General features: G+C 44.2%; 5 protein-coding genes and 1 long non-coding RNA gene across 6 annotated transcripts; 2 read left to right on the top strand and 4 right to left on the bottom strand.

The window, feature by feature from the left end:
- Positions 1 to 2,174: 2,174 nt before the first annotated feature.
- On the top strand, positions 2,175 to 4,357 carry LOC309704496 (nanos homolog 3-like; the record flags this gene model as incomplete). Its single annotated transcript, XM_082529663.1, has 3 exons — positions 2,175 to 2,190; positions 2,590 to 2,683; positions 3,136 to 4,357. 3 exons carry the CDS (start codon positions 2,175 to 2,177, stop codon positions 3,827 to 3,829), a joined length of 804 nt encoding a protein of 267 aa, XP_082385789.1. The 3' UTR covers positions 3,830 to 4,357.
- A 1,162-nt stretch (positions 4,358 to 5,519) lies between these two features.
- Positions 5,520 to 8,396, top strand: LOC309704371. Its single transcript, XR_014276197.1, has 3 exons — positions 5,520 to 5,937; positions 6,672 to 6,732; positions 7,219 to 8,396. It is a non-coding gene; the product is annotated as an uncharacterized lncRNA (long non-coding RNA).
- Positions 8,397 to 13,587: 5,191 nt separating this feature from the next.
- Positions 13,588 to 14,600, bottom strand: LOC309705811 (cytosolic arginine sensor for mTORC1 subunit 2-like). Its single transcript, XM_082531800.1, has one exon. It carries the CDS (start codon positions 14,448 to 14,450, stop codon positions 13,878 to 13,880), a length of 573 nt encoding a protein of 190 aa, XP_082387926.1. The 5' UTR covers positions 14,451 to 14,600; the 3' UTR covers positions 13,588 to 13,877.
- A 1,216-nt stretch (positions 14,601 to 15,816) lies between these two features.
- On the bottom strand, positions 15,817 to 16,406 carry LOC309705626 (thioredoxin-interacting protein-like; the record flags this gene model as incomplete). Its single annotated transcript, XM_082531538.1, has 1 exon — positions 15,817 to 16,406. Exon 1 carries the CDS (start codon positions 16,384 to 16,386, stop codon positions 15,817 to 15,819), a length of 570 nt encoding a protein of 189 aa, XP_082387664.1. The 5' UTR covers positions 16,387 to 16,406.
- A 62-nt stretch (positions 16,407 to 16,468) lies between these two features.
- On the bottom strand, positions 16,469 to 18,511 carry LOC309704327 (uncharacterized protein). The gene has a single exon (XM_082529410.1). The coding sequence runs from the start codon at positions 17,478 to 17,480 to the stop codon at positions 16,572 to 16,574; it is 909 nt and encodes a 302-aa protein (XP_082385536.1). The 5' UTR covers positions 17,481 to 18,511; the 3' UTR covers positions 16,469 to 16,571.
- A 69-nt stretch (positions 18,512 to 18,580) lies between these two features.
- Positions 18,581 to 19,661, bottom strand: LOC309704330 (uncharacterized protein). Its single transcript, XM_082529413.1, has one exon. It carries the CDS (start codon positions 19,608 to 19,610, stop codon positions 18,702 to 18,704), a length of 909 nt encoding a protein of 302 aa, XP_082385539.1. The 5' UTR covers positions 19,611 to 19,661; the 3' UTR covers positions 18,581 to 18,701.
- Between the last annotated feature and the right edge of the window lie 1,650 nt (positions 19,662 to 21,311).

Raw genomic sequence — 21,311 nt, 5'->3', positions numbered from 1 at the left:
ACACACACACACTCACACTCAGCGGCTCAGAGATGAGGGAAAAACAACAGAAATCAGGATAGATTTTAATGTCAGGAGATGCCCTGTGATGCTGGGGCCATTGTGTAAGATTGGAATGTGTACCAGTGGCTGGTGGGTGGTCCTTGAAGGTCCCGGGAGGAGGCGGCGAGGAGGCAGCGGGTGGCTGGGCTTGAGCTGTGGATCAGGGACGTCATTAATTCTGCCTGGTGCTGCGTGTGCCCTGTGCAGCTTGGATGTCTGCCGCTGACGCTCTGTGGTTCCTGTTCTGCTGATCTCCTGGTCCACACACGGCTTCAGGGTGCACTGTACAAGCGGAGAAGAAATGCATCATTGGTTACCAAAATAAAACAGTGTCTTTCTGCCTGTGTCATTCTGTTTGGTTTCTTTGAGCGTTTGTTTCTTAAATACACAGCAAGTGTCACTCTCTCTCTCTCTGTCACACACACACACACACACACACCAAAGCACACACACCAAAGCACACACACACACACACACACACACACACACACACACACACACACACACACTGTGTATCATCACTGATTTCTATAATCCACATAATCCAGATTCGATTTGGTGCAATTTTTACTCAGAAAGTGAGAGATCTTATAATTCTGATCATTTATCAGTACTGACACTAAACTTTATCAGAGATGTGACCATCACAGCACATGCCGTTGTGTCAAAGTAACTGAGAATAAAAAAATAAAAAAATAAAAACATAAAGGAGATTTTCCTGGCATGGATTTTATAGCAGATAACCTTAAAAATATTCTGCAATTATACCTAATTTGAAAAAGTTTACATTTCTTCAGTATTAAACAGCAGAAATTAAGCTTTATTATCCGACGTCATTTACAAAGGAAAGAAAAGACAGCGGCCGCCAGCGCTGTAAACAACGGTAGACTGATGGGTAATAAGCGAATGAGTAATGCAGAAAACACATGTTTGAGATGGGAAACTTTTCTTGAAGTTTCTCTCACAGTTCACGCACAGCTGTGGGTTTTATCGTGTTGGAAGCAAAACAGCAAAAGTAAGAAGGAATTAAGGATGATATTAGCCCCCACGCCGACTAAGCTAATTCTGATGCGTCGGTCCGCTCTGTTTACGTCTTCGTGTGGAATGCGTTTCCTGCTCTCATTTGCTGGTTGTTGTTGAAATAGTTTTGTGAGCTTTAACCTGAGATTCTGGCGTTTCTGGTAAAACACATTTATATTCATTCAATTCAGGATTTAATGAATCGATATCGCTTCATTCAAGCTACTCACCCGTCTCTATCCACCTCCACGTCCAGCTCGACCACGGACAGAGGTCCCGCCCCGACTATCTCTGATTGGTTTAGACCACGAAGGGGAATGACGTGTGTCTGTTGTTGAACACATGGACGTCTGTCGCTTGGCGAGCGATCGGGTGGTTTAGCGAGTGTCAGCCTCTTAAGTTTAAGACAAGCCCGGCTGCTTTTTAAGCGACGCGGCGCTAGCTACCCAGCTAGCTCAGTACACAGGAACTACTTCCGGTAGTTATACAAAATAAAAGCGTCCCCCCGCCGTTGATATATACCTTGGCTTTACATTAATTGTGAGAAAACAAAACAAACAAATAACTCACCGTTGAGTCGATTGTGAGGTAGTGTAAAGACGAATGAATCGGCTGGGTTATTGCACGCTGTCAACTGGTCTGTAGTGTAGGATTTGTCGATATCTGACAAGTATGCCAACCACAGGGACACAGCGGCCGCCTCCATTACTCCCGACATACCACTAGAGTGAGCCAGCACACCACAAATGAAGTTTTCTTGTTCTCCATTCATTTCAATGGGAAAAAACTTGCATTAAAATATTCATATTTAAAAAACTATAGAAGTAATAAACACCAAAAGTCATAGCAACTCATTCCAGCTCCAGCCGCACACAATGATATATCATATGTGAACCTTGTCTCAAAACTGTGGGGCGAGTTAAGGTCCAAAATAAACACCAAAAGTCATAGCAATTAGATGGAGTCATTGCTTTGGCAATGACTCCATCTAATGGTTAAATTTCTGAACTGCAGGCTCAGTAAGTAAGTAAGTAAGTAAACTTTATTTATTAAGCGCTTTTCACAGACAGACATTCACAAAGCAGCAGTGATGAGACGCAGGTCTTGCGTCCATGACTGCCCTCGCGAGTTAAAGACAGCTGCAGTGTTTGTGTTTTCTAACTCAGGTGTCTCAGCTGAAGAACTGCGGGGTGATTTTAAGAAATCCCCTGTCAATTGGTTATGAGCAAAAATTGTTTCTATAAAAAAAAAAAACAAAAAAAAAAAAAAACCAGTTTCAACCGTAACGTGAAGTACACATTTTATTATTTTTTTCCTTTTAGTGAAAGGAAACAGCCGTCGCCGGTATGCTAGTGCGCACGCTCCACCCCCTCCTACGCCTCTTTCCCCCCTTCTTTTTGCTTTGTAAATAAACAGAAATGTGACTTTTGCTTCATAAACAGTTTGACAAACAAGTGGTGCCTGCAGGGTGTATATTCATGGTATAACCGGCATAAACACAGCCTCACTTCGTGTGTGATTGTGCAGGAAATACAACTGTGCGCTCAGCTTCGAAAAAGGACCGCATCTATCCATTTATCCTCATACCTCACCTCTATGTATGTGCTCTCTTTGAGCGCAGGTGCGGCTCTTTGCTGTGACACATCTCTAATGTAGTCTAGACGCTCCGGCGCCAGGGGTCATCGGGTGACACACACACACACACACACACAAACAACAAGTAACACAACATGGACCATGAACTCTGCGTGACTCAACTATACCAAGACAGTTCACCTATTACGAGCCTTTAAAGTAAGCTTATTGCTAAATAGTCTTGATATTTAATCAACAGGTAAGGTAACACCTGATTCTGTTCACATGGACGGAGTTTTTTCAGTGCTAAATAGTCTGCACATCCCGGCTCTTATTATTTATTTTGCTGCGTTATTTTGCAAAATTATCTAATCTAAAAATAAACTACATAAATGAGTGCGATGCAATATTTTGCTCTTGGTGTTTTCAGTCCTTTATGTCCATCTTATGTGTCCTTTTTTTCTGTTATCAATCAACCAACCGATCATTCGATTAAAGGCCTGTCAACGGGCTTCGTAAAGGTTCTTTTAAGGTCACCAGAAAGCTACATAAAAGACTGCACCTGCACCTGCACCAAAGTTCTTTTTTTTTTCTCTCTATCTCCGAACATTGTTGCATTTTAAAACCTTCTTCAGTGAGCTATAAATATGAGGCGCTCCAAACACACTCTCAGTTTTACTTCTGCCAAAAAATGACCACAATGCCGAGACAACTGGAGGTCCAGAACTCGATCCTCACTGGTGGGGACAGCTTTAACATGTGGCACGACTACATGAATCTGAGCCAAGTGTTCGAGAAACTGTGCAGCAACCGTGAGGTTGATAACCGAGACACCGAGCGTCCAAAGAAGGGACAAGCGCCCCCTTGGAGTAAGGTCCACACTTCCACTCGGGGGAAGAAATCCTCCAAAAACTCATCACAGTCCAGTCCGACCAGCAGCGCGTCGGACACCAGCAGCAGCGCCTCATCCTCGGACTACTGCCGCTTATGCAAGCAGAACGGGGAGACTCCGAGGGTGTACCTATCTCACAAGCTCAAATCAGACGACGGGATAGTTTTCTGCCCCGTCCTCCGGAACTACACTTGCCCGATCTGCGAAGCCACCGGTGACAGCGCTCACACACGCAAGTACTGCCCGCAGATGAAGTGCGAGGCTGCTGGGAGGATGCAGACGGTAGGCAAGTTCTGGTAGCTGCTGAAAACTGAAGCTGCGAGAAACTGTACATATTTACCGAACTGTTTGGGGTATGTGTTCGTGTTGGCAGAGACCGTTTCAGTTCCAAAGACTGTTTCAAGTTTGACTGTCAAACACTCCGCTGCAGTCTGCAGCAAGGAGCTCTCATCCAGCACATCTGTGGAGCCCCGAGCCGGGGTGAGCGCTCTCAAACCTCGGAAAAAATTAAACTCTTTAAAGTCCTCGAGTGTTTATTGTTGTTGTTATTGTTGTTGTTGTTGTTTAATATGATACAATTTCGGGGGTACTTCATAGGTCACAAGTGAAACACTAAAGTGGCTAACCTTTCTGTGGAATTAAATAGATTTCTAAAAATGTGCCCATAGTGTCAGTGCGCGAGTCTTTTAGTTAAAATGCAAATGCTATATTATCCCTCATGTCAGACAGATTATTCGACAAAAACGTCAGTATTTTGTCTTTTTTTTTTTTTTTTTTTGGTATTATAGAAAATTTTTAACTCACATGCAACTATTCCACTTGAAGTTACAGATGTACCTGAACTCACCAGAGAACATGCGTCATAAAAAAATAATTAAATTAAATTAAAAGTAACACTTCAAGGCAAAAGTGAAACGATTATGTGAAGTGAGAAATTGAATTAAGGTTCAATAGTTTTAGTTTCAAAATAGAGGGGCTGGGGAAATACAGTATACAAGGTCAAAACAGAGTTTGTACAAGTTTGTACAAAGACAGCTGCAGTGTTTGTGTTTTCTAACTCAGGTGTCTCAGCTGAAGAACTGCGGGGTGATTTTAAGAAATCCCCTGTCAATTGGTTATGAGCAAAAATTGTTTCTATAAAATAAAAATAAAAAAAAACACAAAAAAAACCCCAGTTTCAACCGTAACGTGAAGTACACATTTTATTATTTTTTTCCTTTTAGTGAAAGGAAACAGCCGTCGCCGGTATGCTAGTGCGCACGCTCCACCCCCTCCTACGCCTCTTTCCCCCCCTTCTTTTTGCTTTGTAAATAAACAGAAATGTGACTTTTGCTTCATAAACAGTTTGACAAACAAGTGGTGCCTGCAGGGTGTATATTCATGGTATAACCGGCATAAACACAGCCTCACTTCGTGTGTGATTGTGCAGGAAATACAACTGTGCGCTCAGCTTCGAAAAAGGACCGCATCTATCCATTTATCCTCATACCTCACCTCTATGTATGTGCTCTCTTTGAGCGCAGGTGCGGCTCTTTGCTGTGACACATCTCTAATGTAGTCTAGACGCTCCGGCGCCAGGGGTCATCGGGTGACACACACACACACACACAAACAACAAGTAACACAACATGGACCATGAACTCTGCGTGACTCAACTATACCAAGACAGTTCACCTATTACGAGCCTTTAAAGTAAGCTTATTGCTAAATAGTCTTGATATTTAATCAACAGGTAAGGTAACACCTGATTCTGTTCACATGGACGGAGTTTTTTCAGTGCTAAATAGTCTGCACATCCCGGCTCTTATTATTTATTTTGCTGCGTTATTTTGCAAAATTATCTAATCTAAAAATAAACTACATAAATGAGTGCGATGCAATATTTTGCTCTTGGTGTTTTCAGTCCTTTATGTCCATCTTATGTGTCATTTTTTTCTGTTATCAATCAACCAACCGATCATTCGATTAAAGGCCTGTCAACGGGCTTCGTAAAGGTTCTTTTAAGGTCACCAGAAAGCTACATAAAGACTGCACCTGCACCTGCACCAAAGTTCTTTTTTTTTTCTCTCTATCTCCGAACATTGTTGCATTTTAAAACCTTCTTCAGTGAGCTATAAATAGGTCACAAGTGAAACACTAAAGTGGCTAACCTTTCTGTGGAATTAAATAGATTTCTAAAAATGTGCCCATAGTGTCAGTACAGGATTGTGAACATCGCAACGCAAAGTTTTTGATTTCTCTCAAAACATATATTTCTTTTCATGTTGAACAGATAATATCTTTAATTTGAGTCAAAGTGATTTGCACTTGAACACGCCCACCAGAAATAGACCGGGACCCATTTTTATTCTGCATGGCTGCTGGAAACATCATGTCACATCTTTGATTAATTTCATCTGAAAATAAACGTAAGTAAAGCCAAGTGTGTTACAAAAGCTTTTATAATTTGTATTGCCAAAATCGCAGAAAATAACCCCATTTAAGCTGGGTCGACAGCCACCCCTAATTTTTGCATGATTGTAGCTGCTAGCTATAAGCTAGCTAGCTATCCTGCGCAACGTTAGAACTGGTTACCAGAAACCGACCATCACAGTCGGGAATACAAGTTAGTATACTGGTAAAACACGGCTTTTTGCCTAACTAGCTAGCGTTACCACGATGCATCGGTGGTGGATAAAGCTAGCTAGCATAAGTTCATAGTTCATAACATTCATAGTATAACTCCGTGCTCCGCTTCGTTTGAATTTTTCTGGTGAGCTCGCGGTTTCTAGACACAAGCTTGTGTTTGTGCGCGCACGTTTGTCTCTCTTCATATAAATATCTGTGTGTTATGTGTGTGTACACCGAGCGCAAAAGATAATTATTAATGTGCATGATTTAGAGACAGAAATAACAAGCCAGCATATAAGATCAATGACATAAGACTAATTCCTTTAATTGACTTTCAGGCGCGGCTCGGAAAAATGTGCATTTTCTGAAGAAATTTTAATTTTAACAGCAAAAAATTGACCCTATGCCAAACTTAGTCGCTAATGGCTGGTCTGTAGACTGTTTGGTATGTCATGTTACGTATTTCTTGGTTTTTCTATGTAATGTGTTTTATAGAGAAGTAACATTATTCTTTTTTTCTGTATGCTTTCAGAACCACAGATCGCTCCATCCATTCCATGGCTGAAGCATACATTTTCATTTAATCTGAACAGGTATCATTTTGCATTTACACTGCACATCCTTTTTAAACATTTCATAATAATCTAGACTCTCCCTCATTATCCTCTCATTCACCTTGCTGATGTGTTGAGGACTTGATAAAAGAATACATGGTATGTCCATATCTGTTCTGTCTCTACATGAGATGCAGTCTCTTGATGTAAATTTGACAACTCTGCTATTAAATGCAGTGATTAATGTAGGACAGCAACGATTAATCAACTCATCAAGTTAATATCTTAGGGTTCTGTATTGTTTTCTTTTTTTTTTCTTGGGCTTTGTGGAACATTTATGAAAATGTTCCACCATTGATTTAATTTAATGATTATGCAATTCACAATCTGATTAGTCAAATAATTGTTCTAATAGTCTGTGACCAAACAACTATCAAAATAGTAGTTTATTATGGTCAAAGATTTATCAGGTGTGCCAGACTTCAGTTCTTCACTTGTACATTTTGTTCCATATTTTACCTCAAGATATCCCAGAAAGATGAAGCTGAGGAAGAGCTGCAGAGTACCACCATGGCACTCTTCGTCTTCAGGGACAACTCAAGCCTCCTACATCAGCCTCGAGACATCGGGATAATCATTGATGGTGTGGAAGTCCTGAATGAGTTGCCTTCTGTGGCAGCTGGAGTGGCAATGGTCTTTGGACTCTGTTATGCTCTTAATATGGAATATCCACGAGGATTCAGGTTCACCTTTGAGGCTCTTCAAAAGATTATGATGGAGCTTGACTTTAACAAGATGACCTCTAAGATTCGCAAACTTAATTGTGAACTTAACACTGCACAGTAGTGTGTTTGCATGCATGTGTGCATGTGTATGTGCACATGCATGTGCATGTGTGCTTGGTTATTTTGCTTGGTTGGCCTGCAGTGGTATTCTACATTCAAAATTTATAAGAACACCCATTTGAAAGGGAGATTTAAGTTGATTTCATTGATACATGTGTAGATTTTTTTTTTTTTTACATTGTACAGGCACAGTGCACATATAAACATTTTTGAGTACTTGCAAATTGGTTTAAAAAGAGTTTTTATAATGGTTTTATGCCAGTTCTTTTAGACAGGTTGCAGGTTTTATACTGGTTTTCAAAAGATTGCAGGTTTTATACTGGTTTTCAAAAGATTGCAGGTTTTATAAAACAAACATTTCTCTAATCATTTCTGCTGTAGCACTAAATCTGTATATTACTAATCCTCTCTATTGATTATAGTTAAAATGGTTTGGAACAATAAATAATTTTGAAATAATTGGTTGGCCAACTGTCTTGTTTTTTATAGGAAATGCAGAGCATTTTTGAACTGAAATGAAATGTAAAAAATATAGTTTGAATATATGTAAATCAATTACCTGGCTTCAACACAAACATATTAGTTCATGTTAATTTGGTTCGATGTGAATACATTAGGTTGGTTAAATTTCAATATATTAGCTTGGTTCAATAATTAAAATATGGTTCTATGTAAAAAAATCAATTTGGATCAATGCAAAATTTAAAGTTTCAGTCAAGTCTAGTAATATTGTTTATATCAACATAAAAGTATCAGGTCATATCAAGTGACTCAATTTGGATTCTATAAAGCCAAATATTTTGGATGTGACAACTGGACATCATTTTTTTTAATTTGAATAGGGTTATTTTTTTTACAGTGTAGTTTATTTCTCACAGTTTTTTAAAAATTCTCTTGCTTTATGGTTCTTAGCGCTGTTACCAGTCTTTGCATTTATCATCGTTTTTTCTCTTTTTTCTTTCATGTTACACAAACATGATTACATATTGCATATGAATCAAGGTTGCGCAGAGGTGGTTGCATTTCCCAGACAATCATGCAAAATATATACATTTCTTTTTTAAAAAATGACATGGTGCGACAGGACTGTAGCACAGTAATACAGCAACATCAGAGGCAAATTCCATTCAAGTTTTGCAAGCCTAGCTTTGAACTTTATTTAAATAAACGGCAGTGACTCGTTATGACAAGGATCATTCTTAATCTCACTCAAACCATGCTGAACGGCTCTAACCCAATTAGGAACATAGGGTTGTTGTTTTTTTTGTTTTTTTTAAAAAGAAAAGAAAAACATAACTGAACACAACAGTATGTCAGTGCAGTGACTAATCAGGCAGTACAGTTTCAGGAACCGTTTTAACTGAGGCAGGATGGCATTTTGGTTTTTAAATGGGCATTTAAAACCTGAAATAATCCTAAAGGCTTAGACAAAAAGGTGACATTTGTTTTCGAAATTGAGGTGATGGGCATCTTAGTCGCTGTCACTCCTCTCTCCTCTCTGGAGCAGCCTCTTTCCACTGGAGGGCACGGGAACCTCATGCTTCACTGAGACCTTTGACTTGCTTTTGCTGTCCTTGTCAAGCAGCTCCAAACCGTCATTGATCTTCTTCAACATCTCGTAACGCTCACGCCCACGAACAGGGAGGAGAAAAACCTCCTTGTCGTCCCCCTCAGCACTGGAGGTACATTTGGACTTCTTTGTGGATGTGGTGTCAGGAGGTGGTGCGCTCTTTCGTTTTTTCGCCTCTTTGGTGCCGCTCTCCTTCTTCTGTTTATTGTCCTCCTGTAGCTGTAACAAAGAGGGACGAAATAACAAAAAAGAGAAACATATTTGTCAAGTAATTTTACCCCCCCCCCCCCCCCCCCCCCAAAAGTGGCATTTAACATGATGATATTCTACTGCCTTCTGGGGGAGGGAAGGAACAGCGGTTTTTCTTTTGAGTTTATATTCAAGTTTTCTCCTTCTTGCCCCCTCTGGTGTACAATTTCTTCCTTTTTCCTGTTTAAAAAGAGTTCACATATTTTGTCATTTGACTGTAAGCAGTGCAAGGAGGAGATGCTCGCTTTTTGCATGACAGTCTGCCACTTCAGTCTTCCCTTTCTTTATAAGGCTGGAAAATACTTCAGACCCCTCCTCAGGCAGTAAGGGGCCTGAGGTGGGGTCTGAACTGTGGGTGGTATGAGGAGAGAAGGGGGACAGGACTGGATAGTGGCTTAAAGTTAGGATTTGGTTTGATTAGGTGAGCCGGTTTTTGGTTGTGTCTGCTTATGATTTGAAACAGGTCTGAAATGAGAGAAAGAGGAGTTTGTTCCTGGGGAATTATAAGACAGTGGTGTCCCGTTTTCCTTCTCATTAATCATATGAGAAGAATGAAGGCGTTTTAAAGATTTTTGAGTTGAGGTTTGTCCTTCTGCAGCTATCAGTTTTCTAAAGAACTCGTCCTCCTCATACTGCAGACTGTTTAGGAAACTTGGCTCAGAGCTGCAGAAGTTCTTGACTGTCGTACATTTGTGGTTAGTCTGATGAAACTCATTTTCAGTGTACTGACTGAAAGTGAACAGCGGGTCCTGACTCCACGTCTGTGGTAAAGGGTTAGGGTGTTGAAAAAAGATCAGGGAACCAGCAATCGCCGGTTCCTTGAGATGCACTCTCCACCGTGGGACAGGATGGTGGTACCCCTGCCCCAGTTCAAAAAATTGCCCATCTTGGGTTTACTAATTAAACGGCGCATAACCACAGGGCAACAAAGACAGTTGGCATTACTTGTTCAACCAGCTATTCTTATAAACCAGTAAAAAGCGTTGGCACTAACAGCACAACTGAGTTACCTCAAAACTACAGGAAGACAATAGTCCTAATGCTTCACAAGTCTGGGCACCACATACGTACATTTCTCAAAATAAAAAAGGATAGATGAGGCTGAAAAACAGCACCAAAGACAATATGGTAAAAATTTTATTAATTACATACAGTATTTATAGTTTTTTTATTGCACTCTCAAGTTAGTTTCAAAACAAACAATAGTGCAATTAACTATACACAAATAGAAAGGTACCATGCAACATACAAACAAGCGTAATACAAAGAAAAAACGTGTAGTTTGATTTTTCTTCTTTCCTTTTCATACAGCTTGGAGCTGCCTGCAGCTGCAGTAGAAAAAGCAAAGACCTGCTTCTGAGCAGGATACAGGGCAGACTGCAATGACTTGTCAAGGCCTTCCATGGTGAGAAAAAAAAATGAAAATTAGGCTGGTTATATTGCATGGGGCAGTGTAGCAGACAGTACTGGACTATTATCTTTACAAAGCATCTACTGTCTTAAATACTACACTAAGAAGACGTGTACAGCAGGAAAATGTTAATACAAGTGGAAAGAGTTGCATATAAATTAGGGAATCTGTCCGCATTTGGTTAATTTCTTCTTGTAAAAGCTTATTAAAATACGCACATCTTTGGTCCGTGCTCAAACCCACGACTTGGTGAAACTTTGGCTTCAGAATAACCAGTGAACACAAAGGAGGAGCTACATAAGATTTACACATAAGAGCTGCTTTAGGGAGCATCTACAGCTCTGATCAGTTAAAGCAAACTTCAAATGAATATATGTATGGGTCTGAAATTAAGACATAAAAGGAGCGTTGAAACAAAATAATACTAAGACAGCATCTGTGGCCTGATTAGAAAAGTGTTTCTTTAAAGTAGGGGCACTGTTCGATGATCCACATTGCCGACTGGGGCTGAGATTTTTATATTTATATATGTATAACATAAAAGCACCTTTTTTTTCAGCAGACTACAGCTGCATTAGGATATTTGTCAACATAAGCAAAATTACACACGTAAACCGCGTACACACACACACACACACACACACACACACACACACACACACACACACACTGTGAGGTCTGCAGTTCAAAATTTGAATCTCAGAGCTTGGTGTTTTTGTCTCCCTCCAGTGGACAAATGCAGGTATGATTAGGGTTGGTTAGGGTTAGGGGGTAATAGCCAGAATTTGACGGAATAAAATGGAATAACTGGGAAAGTAAGTGTCGTAGAGGGATGAAAGTTGTGTCTACGGGGGTGTTTCGGGGTGCTCCGGACACCCTGGTGAAGACCCCATGTCGATAGCACCAACGGTTCTGGACTTGGTGTAAATGGGTCCAAATTTGACGGAATAAAAAGGTCAAAGTGGCAGATAGGAGTGTCCGATCGGGCCGATTCCACCACCACTGTACTCAGCAGGCCCTGCCGGGTCGTTAGACACGCAGCATGGCAGGGATCGGTGACATAACATGTAGCAGTTTCCCTTCACAGAAGCGTCTGCAGCAGGTGGGTGGAGGAGGAGGCAGCAGAACCAGGCCTTTGGAGCACTGTGTCATCTCCTGGTCCTGATGCTTTGAATCTCCCTCTCTGTCTGTCTGTCTGTCTGTCTGTCTGTCACACACACACACACACACACACAGAAGCTGGTCAAGTGCTGTGCAACTGGGATTGCACCTGTCGTCCACAGGAGGGCGCCTAGCTGGGAAGTCCAGTACATTCCATATTAAAGTTGTTGCAAGTGCATTTTTTGTGTAAAAGACAGACACACACACACACACACACACACACACAGTAAGGTCTGAAGTGCAAAATTTGAATTACATTCCTTTGTATCTCTCCCTCTCTCTCTCTCTCTCTCTGTCAACACACACACACACACACACACACACACACACACACAGTAAGGTCTGAAGTGCAAAATTTGAATTACATTCCTTTGTATCTCTCCCTCTCTCTCTCTCTCTCTCTCTCTCTCTCTGTCTCTCTCTCTCTCTGTCAACACACACACACACACACACACACACACACACACACGCTCAATGGAGTATAAAATAAAGACCGGGGCAGTTCTCTCACTGGAGTCTCTTAGAGTGGAGGCTGCCCTTGCTAGCAAGAAGTTCTGTGTGTTTCTCTTCTCTGAGTCTTTACTGAAGAAGTGTTTTATAACATTTTCCTTAACAATTGACATGTGTTTTTTGTGTAAAAGAGAGAGAGACACACACACACACACACACACACACACACACACACACACACACTCAGCGGCTCAGAGATGAGGGAAAAACAACAGAAATCAGGATAGATTTTAATGTCAGGAGATGCCCTGTGATGCTGGGGCCATTGTGTAAGATTGGAATGTGTACCAGTGGCTGGTGGGTGGTCCTTGAAGGTCCCGGGAGGAGGCGGCGAGGAGGCAGCGGGTGGCTGGGCTTGAGCTGTGGATCAGGGACGTCATTAATTCTGCCTGGTGCTGCGTGTGCCCTGTGCAGCTTGGATGTCTGCCGCTGACGCTCTGTGGTTCCTGTTCTGCTGATCTCCTGGTCCACACACGGCTTCAGGGTGTACTGTACAAGCGGAGAAGAAATGCATCATTGGTTACCAAAATAAAACAGTGTCTTTCTGCCTGTGTCATTCTGTTTGGTTTCTTTGAGCGTTTGTTTCTTAAATACACAGCAAGTGTCACTCTCTCTCTCTCTCTCTCTGTCACACACACACACACACACACACACACCAAAGCAAACACACCAAAGCGCGCGCACACACACACACACACACACAGACACTGTGAGGTCTGCAGTTCAAAATTTGAATCTCAGAGCTTGGTGTTTTTGTCTCCCTCCAGTGGACAAATGCAGGTATGATTAGGGTTGGTTAGGGATGAGGAAAGGGCACGCTCACGACGAATGAAGTGGGCAGACGTCCCCCGTTCAAAAAATTGCCCATATAGGGTGATAATTGGCCAATGCGCATCGTTGGGCCTTCGCGACGTTTCGGCGTATTTGTGCCTTTTTCAAGCTGGCCCAACGTGTCTTCTGTTTCTGTTTCTTGCCTGTCTCGGCTTTTATATACTCTCTGTCTCCACCCACTTTGGGCTTTCTGTTTTCTTTCTTTTCTTTATATTTCTGTTTCTCTGTTTGTTCTTTAACTTTCTTCTATTTCTCAACTTGTACGTTTTCTTTTCTTATTTCTCAACTTGTACGTGTTCTTTTTCTTATTCTTTCTTTCTTTTCTTTATATTTCTGTTTCTCTGTTTGTTCTTTAACTTTCTTATATTTCTCAACTTGTACGTTTTCTTTTCTTATTTCTCAACTTGTACGTTTTCTTTTTCTTATTCTTTCTTTAACTTTTTCATTCTGTTTATATTTTTAATTTTTAAATGGCACCCCCTGCTTTATTGACATCCCGTCCTGTATTTTTCCTCTCTGGCACCCCCTTCTCATTTGTCCTTTCCAGTTCTACGGCTTTTACGTGTTTCTTCCATTTCTCAACTTGTACGTTTTTCTTTTTCTTATTTCACAACTTGTACGTTTTCTGTTTCTTATGACTGGATAAGGGGTGAATGATAGGACGGGGCACTAGTTTTGGTTTCACAAAGCCATTGGTCACCCCCAGATTGTGAGCAGCAACAGTCTCCCCGTTGACCACTCGAAACAAAGTGAATTCGGAAGACAGAGTGTGCATGACCATCGGGAGGTCTCGCTCTCGAACCAGGATGAAGTCCGTCTGATACGTCGACAGCATGAAAACAGAAATGTTGTGGTCGGCCAGTGGTGCGATGACTGATTTAGCGATTTTGGTGACTCCTATGGGTTGTGAAGTGGATGTGTTGCTACCTCCTGACACCACGTTAAGGGCCACCCACGTGGCGTCGGCAACGCTGATGTGCTCCGACTGGGGCAGCTCTTTAAATCCTTCCTCGTCGACGATGATGGTATAGTCCTCTGGAGTCTCTGTCAAACTGAAAAACTTGCATCTTGTTTTGGAGGCCAGGAAGGCGAGTTTTATTAATCCGTGAGTGCAAATCTGGATCCCTTCTTTCTCTATACTCGCCACTTTCAAGCTGTGCTCTAAAATATGAAGCTCCATCTTTTACGTCTTCTCATTTGAGGAAGGACTAAAATGGGTTAGGGTGGGGAAGATAATCCCTTCTCCGAAAGGAAAAGGAGCGTGCACGGTCCATCCCTCCCTGCGGCCCTCCGTACCCGTCCCAGAAGACTTGGCGGTCACGTTGGCGGCGGCGGCCATAGCGTACCACCGTCCAGCCGTCGTCCATGGCGTCCAGAATTTTTTTCTTCTTTTCTTTTTTCCAAAAAAAATTAAATGTGCTTCAAAAAATATTTATTTAATTTTAATGTGAACAAAAAACGCTTTCCAAAATGTGGAAAGGAAAAAGTCACGTAAAAACAGTAAACAACAAAAGAAGGTGTGCCAAAAAAAACTGTTTATTTAAAAATAAACACAAAAAACACAACGTTTCGACCGTACACGGTCTTCTTCAGGTGTGGCACACAGAAAACTGTAAGCTAGGTTAGCTGGCAACAGTTGGACTGGCAGAGATGTGCTCTCATCGAGTGCCGAGTGGAAAATGAGCTCCTGTGTGAGCTCCGCCTTTTATATTCTCCCCTCGGCTTTCATACAAAAACATCTGCACGTATCAAGAGCGTATTACAAACATATTTTCTCACAAATGAGTCATTAACAGTGATTTCCCTGCGCCCTGAAAGAACAGAAGTTGTGAATTCACAGAAGTGGAACTCTTAAATGAAATGTTGCCTGGGACAACTGCAGATCAGATACAAGGATCCTCAGATAAAGTGCGTTCCATCGAGAGCGTGTGGTATGGACGGCACTCGCAGTAATTAGCACCAGTCACCAAGCTGTGGTGACTGGTGGAAGTTGCATATCTCCACATCAAAAACATTGTTCAGTTGAACAGAGTCTTCTGGGCAGTAGGAGAGTCAAAAGCAACAATATAGGAATAAAGGACTTTTTTCAAACACTGGTAACACTACTGACATTTAAGGAAGAAATTTACATGCTGTGATTCTGAAAAGCAACAGTGTTCCCAACAATTTCGTAACAGCGATGCAAACTGAGTGGACTGGTAAAAGGATGTTTCCTTTTGAGTAGTCCTGTAAAAATACAGTCTTGGAGTGCAATGAGAAAAAGCCACGGTGCCACAGCAGGCCAGTGCTCGGCCCAGTAACAAAGTCATAGTGGCTGTAAATGGAGAGTCTCTGGAAAGGGCAGCTTATTCAGAAATGCAGCATATCACTGTGCCATCGGGCCTCAACATCTCTGGTCTGAGGAGCACGAGCAGGAAGACTCATAAGCGATGAAGCAGGTTGAAGGCAGCTGACATAACAAACGACCAACATTTCAGTCCACCTCCACACTCGTGCCTTTACTTCTCCATCCAACCTCCTCTGGAGTTCAGACCTTCTGCCTGTTTTCAAGTTTGGTCCTTAACAGGTGGACCACAGTTCCACGGTTCCCACTGGTGGACTTCAGCCGACCGGCAGCATGCGAGCATTGCCGTTGAACTCCTCCTCCGCCTCACAGTCCCATCTTTATGAACGCACCAGCCTTCCAGTACCCAGGGACCGTCAGGGATGAACATGCAGGTGACTTTCTTCTGCTTCATGCCACCTGCTGGAGACAGCAGGTCTGGGGTGTTGACATCCAGTGGCTCCTCCACCTCGAAACATTTCTTGCACTCTAGCACGGGCTGCTGCGGCCTCTCCATCAGGGCTTTGACACAGTACTGGACGTAGCCGAACTTCCCCTTGTATGACGACACCAGTTGCCCTTGCTGAGGGAGCTCGAATCCAAACGTGTACTCGTACTTGTTGCCAGGTCTCAACACCACAGAGCCGTCAGAGTCTGTGGGCTGGTCTTGCAGCCGCAGGACCGTTTCATGTCTGAGGTACTCGGCCTCCTGTCGGCACCGCTGCTTGCCTTTAGCGTACTCCACCTTGGCGCAGCCCAGACCCAGAAGCTTCAGCGCGGACACCCGCATCATTAGGGTTAGGGCGTTGGTTACGGCCCCGTCCCCCCTGGGGGGGACCGAGGAATGCGCGGTCCTTCCCTCCTGGGTTAGGATTATGGTGATAGCAGGCCACCAGGGGCCTGAGTGCACTGTCCATCAATGGGGGCCGGGAGGTGGAGACCCTGCCCAGCAGGTCCAAAAATTACCCATGTCTTGGGTTAGATCTTTCTTATCTCCGTCAGGACAAGTTCTGTGAGGTTTTCACACTCGCCTATTGAATCAGTCAGATGGGTCAGTCTGTTCTGGTCCACCTTCAGGATGGACAGCTGTTTCAGAGACCCTATGCTGTCCGGGACGACCTCCAGCAGGTTCTGTGTGAGCAGCAGGTCTGTGAGAGCCAGGAGGCCATTCAGCTCTGACGGGAGCTCCTCCAGACGATTCTCCGACACATCCAGACACACCAACCTACGAAGGTTTCCCAGCTCTGGTGGTAATGAGGACAACTGGTTACGGTCCAGCCACAGCTCCCTTAGGTTGGGGAGAGCGCCGAGGGTATCCGGCAAAACTTCCAGTTCATTGCTGCCCAGGTCCAGCTGTTCCAGTTTCACCAGGAAAGAGAGCGACGTGGGCAGAGACTTCAACAGGTTCTCCCTGAGCTCCAACGTCACCAGGTTGGCCAAATTTCCAATGTCATTGGGCAACATCTGTAATGACACATCATTGAGGGCCAGGTGAGCGAGCGCTCGGAGTTCAGTGAAACCATCCGGCAATCTGGAGAGGGGGTTTCCACTGAAGTCTGCAATCTCCAAGGCCCTGCAAAACTTAATGCTCTCTGGGATCTCAGAAATATCGTTCCTGGAGATGTCCAATTCCACCAGTTGCATGAAGTTAGCCACCTCAGGCGGGAGTCTCTGGATCTCATTGTCGCTCAGGCCAAGTTTCCGGAGGTTCAGTAGTCTGAAGAAAGGCTTTGGTAGCTCTTTGAGTTGATTGGCATCAAGGAGAAGCTCCTCCAAACTGCGGCTGTATCGAAATATTTCATCAGGAACCGTCTGCAAGTTGCAATGCCGCTTGTCCACCGACTCGACGTGGCGGTTGCAGCGCCACAGGGGGATACACTTCAGCATGTCCGGCCGCCGGAGGGGAGGGGGGTCTGGTTAGGGGGTTAGGATTATGGTGATAGCAGGCCACCCTTTCAGGGGCCTGAGTGCACTGTCCATCAATGGGGGCCGGGAGGTGGAGACCCTGCCCAGCGGGTCCAAAAATTACCCATGTCTTGGGTTCGATCTGCAATGAGCCATCGCGACGTTTCGGCATCGTAGTGCCTTCCTCAGGCTGGCTCAGGTCAGTACTGGTTGCAGGTAAGTGTTTTTCTCTCCCTTTTATACAGGTTTTACAGGTAAGTATTTCTTTTAATTTTCACCGCCATTTATTTAAGTTTTTACATTCCTTTTACTTAGGTTTTTGCAGGTAAGCACTTTTTTCTTCCTTTTATACAGGTTTTTTCCTTTAGGGTTGCAGGTAAGCATTTCTTTAATTCCTTTTATTTAGGGTTTGCAGGTAAGCACTTTTTTCTAACTTTTTTCTCTCCTTTTTCTTCAGGTATTGCAGGTAAGCATTTCTTTTAATTTTTCTTCCTTTTACTTAGGCTTTTTTTACTCCTTTTTTTTATGGATTTTGCATCTCCCAAAAACTTTTTTTTAATGATTTTCTCATATTCAAACATACTACAACAAGTCAAGTGTGAGAGGAAAAGCACATTTCCACCATTTTTGATTAGCCTTAAAGGGCAAGAACTACTGAATGGTTGCCTTTCTTCTTCTTCTTTTTTCCTTTTTTAATTTCACTTTTTACACTAGTGGTACAGCAAAATATATTTTTTTCAGCTGTTACTTTGACAACAGTTAAATGTGCAATAGAGAGCCTTCACAGTCCACATTTGTCTGGCCTCAGATGGGATGTGTTTTGTGTGTTAATGAGATCTGTGTGCAAAAGTCATGTATTCATTCATTCCTTTTTCCACCCAACAACTTTTCACTTCTTGTCCTGACACAAAGAACAGAAAATATAAGGCCTGAGTCTGAATTAGTGGTTTCTTAACTTTACAGTCCTGACTGTGTAGTGGAGCCACACTAGTTCTAGCTCTGCACTTCTTGTAACCCCCCCCCTGGTTAGGGTTAGGGTTTTAGGGCCAGGCAGGGGCATCTCCCACCCCCACGAGGCACGGGCTGGTTAGGATTATGGTGATAGCAGGCCACCCTTTCAGGGGCCTGAGTGCACTGTCCATCAATGGGGGCCGGGAGGTGGAGACCCTGCCCAGCGGGTCCAAAAATTACCCATGTCTTGGGTTAGATCTTTCTTATCTCCGTCAGGACAAGTTCTGTGAGGTTTTCACACTCGCCTATTGAATCAGTCAGATGGGTCAGTCTGTTCTGGTCCACCTTCAGGATGGACAGCTGTTTCAGAGACCCTATGCTGTCCGGGACGACCTCCAGCAGGTTCTGTGTGAGCAGCAGGTCTGTGAGAGCCAGGAGGCCATTCAGCTCTGACGGGAGCTCCTCCAGACGATTCTCCGACACATCCAGACACACCAACCTACGAAGGTTTCCCAGCTCTGGTGGTAATGAGGACAATTGGTTACGGTCCAGCCACAGCTCCCTTAGGTTGGGGAGAGCGCCGAGGGTATCCGGCAAAACTTCCAGTTCATTGCTGCCCAGGTCCAGCTGTTCCAGTTTCACCAGGAAAGAGAGCGACATGGGCAGAGACTTCAACAGGTTCTCCCTGAGCTCCAACGTCACCAGGTTGGCCAAATTTCCAATGTCATTGGGCAACATCTGTAATGACACATCATTGAGGGCCAGGTGAGCGAGCGCTCGGAGTTCAGTGAAACCATCCGGCAATCTGGAGAGGGGGTTTCCACTGAAGTCTGCAATCTCCAAGGCCCTGCAAAACTTAATGCTCTCTGGGATCTCAGAAATATCGTTCCTGGAGATGTCCAATTCCACCAGTTGCATGAAGTTAGCCACCTCAGGCGGGAGTCTCTGGATCTCATTGTCGCTCAGGCCAAGTTTCCGGAGGTTCAGTAGTCTGAAGAAAGGCTTTGGTAGCTCTTTGAGTTGATTGGCATCAAGGAGAAGCTCCTCCAAACTGCGGCTGTATCGAAATATTTCATCAGGAACCGTCTGCAAGTTGCAATGCCGCTTGTCCACCGACTCGACGTGGCGGTTGCAGCGCCACAGGGGGATACACTTCAGCATGTCCGGCCGCCGGAGGGGAGGGGGGTCTGGTTAGGGGGTTAGGGTTTAGGTGATAACAGGCCACCAAGGGCCTGAGTGCACTGTCCATCAATGGGGGCCGGGAGGTGGAGACCCTGCCCGGCGGTTCCAAAAATTACCCATGTCTTGGGTTTGAGAGCTAATGGGCTATCGCGAGACGTTTCGGCATAGAAGTGCCTTCTTCAGTCGAGCCCAGGTGAATAAGTGTTTTCCTTTTTGTTTCTTTCCTTTATACAGGCTTTATTTTAACAGGTAAGTTTTTTCTTTCCTTTATACAGGCTTTATTTTAACAGGTAAGTTTTTTTCTAGGGTTGTGCCCTCCCACCCCGATCGACTGGCAAACGTGGCCTGCCATCAGAGGGCTGCCGCCGGGCCCGGCACCTTCGCCGGCGCCTTCGGGCGGTCAGCTCCTCCGGCCCGCAGGCTCGCCTCTAGCGCTGGCCGGGGGTTACAGCGCGAAGGTCGAAGGGGGTGGTGGTTCTCGGACCCCGCCCTGTCCTCCCCACGCTTCCCCCCCCCCGCCAGACGCGATCGCTCGGTAGCGAGACCGAGACGCCCGGTCCGTCCCGGTGGTCATACCACGGCGGGCCTCGTCGCAGAGTGGGTAGGCAAACCCAGAGTTTGCCCACCCCGCGAGGGCGACGGGGCCCCGTCCGGCAAACACGGTTTCTCGAACCCTCGCCCCGGTCCACACGTGCATCCGGAAAGCCTCGCCCTGGTCGACAGGGCTCAGTAGCCCCGAGCGAGCGAGCGAGCGCGTGCGTGCGCGCCGCTGCCGCCGCCTGAGGGGCTACCTGGTTGATCCTGCCAGTAGCATATGCTTGTCTCAAAGATTAAGCCATGCAGGTCTAAGTACACGCGGCCGGTACAGTGAAACTGTGAATGGCTCATTAAATCAGTTATGGTTCCTTTGATCGCTCATCCGTTACTTGGATAACTGTGGCAATTCTAGAGCTAATACATGCAAACGAGCGCTGACCCTCCGAGAAGAAAGTCACCTGCATGTTCATCCCTGACGGTCAGGTGTCATTGAATGCAAAAATTGACCGGCGTGGATTCTGTGAAGGCGAAGAGATCTGCATCAATGCGAAGTTTGAGAACACCTGCTCCCGCATTGTTGTGCCCAAGGCTGCCATCATAGCCAAACACACCTACCAGGCAAACGGCCGCACCAAGATCCTACGCCAGAAGCATTTATTAGGATTGTCTCTTTATCTTTTTATGGCACCCCCTGTCTTTTTTGACATCCCGTCCTTTGTTCACTGTACTTTTGTTTATGGCACCCCCTTCCTTTAAATCCTTTCCGTGTGTATTTACATTATTTTCTTTGTTTTATCTTACGTGACTTCTTGTCTTTTTCTGTTTCTGTTTATCTTTCTTTCTTGTACGTGACTTCTTGTCTTTTTCTTTTTCTGACTACTTGTCTTTCTCTCTTGTACGTGACTTCTTGTCTTTTGCTTTTTCTGCTTATCTTTCTTTCTTGTACGTGACTTCTTGTCTTTTTCTTTTTCTACTTGTTTTTCTTTCTTACGTGACTTCTTGTCTTCGTTTTTTGTGTTAGGGACCCCCCTGTGGTTAGGGTTAGGGTAAGATAGAGGGCAGGGGCACCCCCAACCCCACGAGGCACTGGCTGGTTAGGTGTTAAGAAAAGAATCAGGCCACCAGCAAGCTGGTAGCCTGAGG

Source organism: Aulonocara stuartgranti, assembly GCF_965226115.1.
Source record: "Aulonocara stuartgranti genome assembly, chromosome: 4".
NCBI lineage: Eukaryota > Metazoa > Chordata > Actinopteri > Cichliformes > Cichlidae > Aulonocara > Aulonocara stuartgranti.
Note: the sequence above shows the minus strand (reverse complement) of the source record. Positions and strands in the feature narration are given on the sequence as shown.

Bases quoted from the DNA above. Each gene is read 5' to 3' on its own strand.
- LOC309705811 (XM_082531800.1), bottom strand. From the start codon at position 14,450: ATGGAGCTTCATATTTTAGAGCACAGCTTGAAAGTGGCGAGTATAGAG.
- LOC309704327 (XM_082529410.1), bottom strand. From the start codon at position 17,480: ATGCTGAAGTGTATCCCCCTGTGGCGCTGCAACCGCCACGTCGAGTCG.
- LOC309704330 (XM_082529413.1), bottom strand. From the start codon at position 19,610: ATGCTGAAGTGTATCCCCCTGTGGCGCTGCAACCGCCACGTCGAGTCG.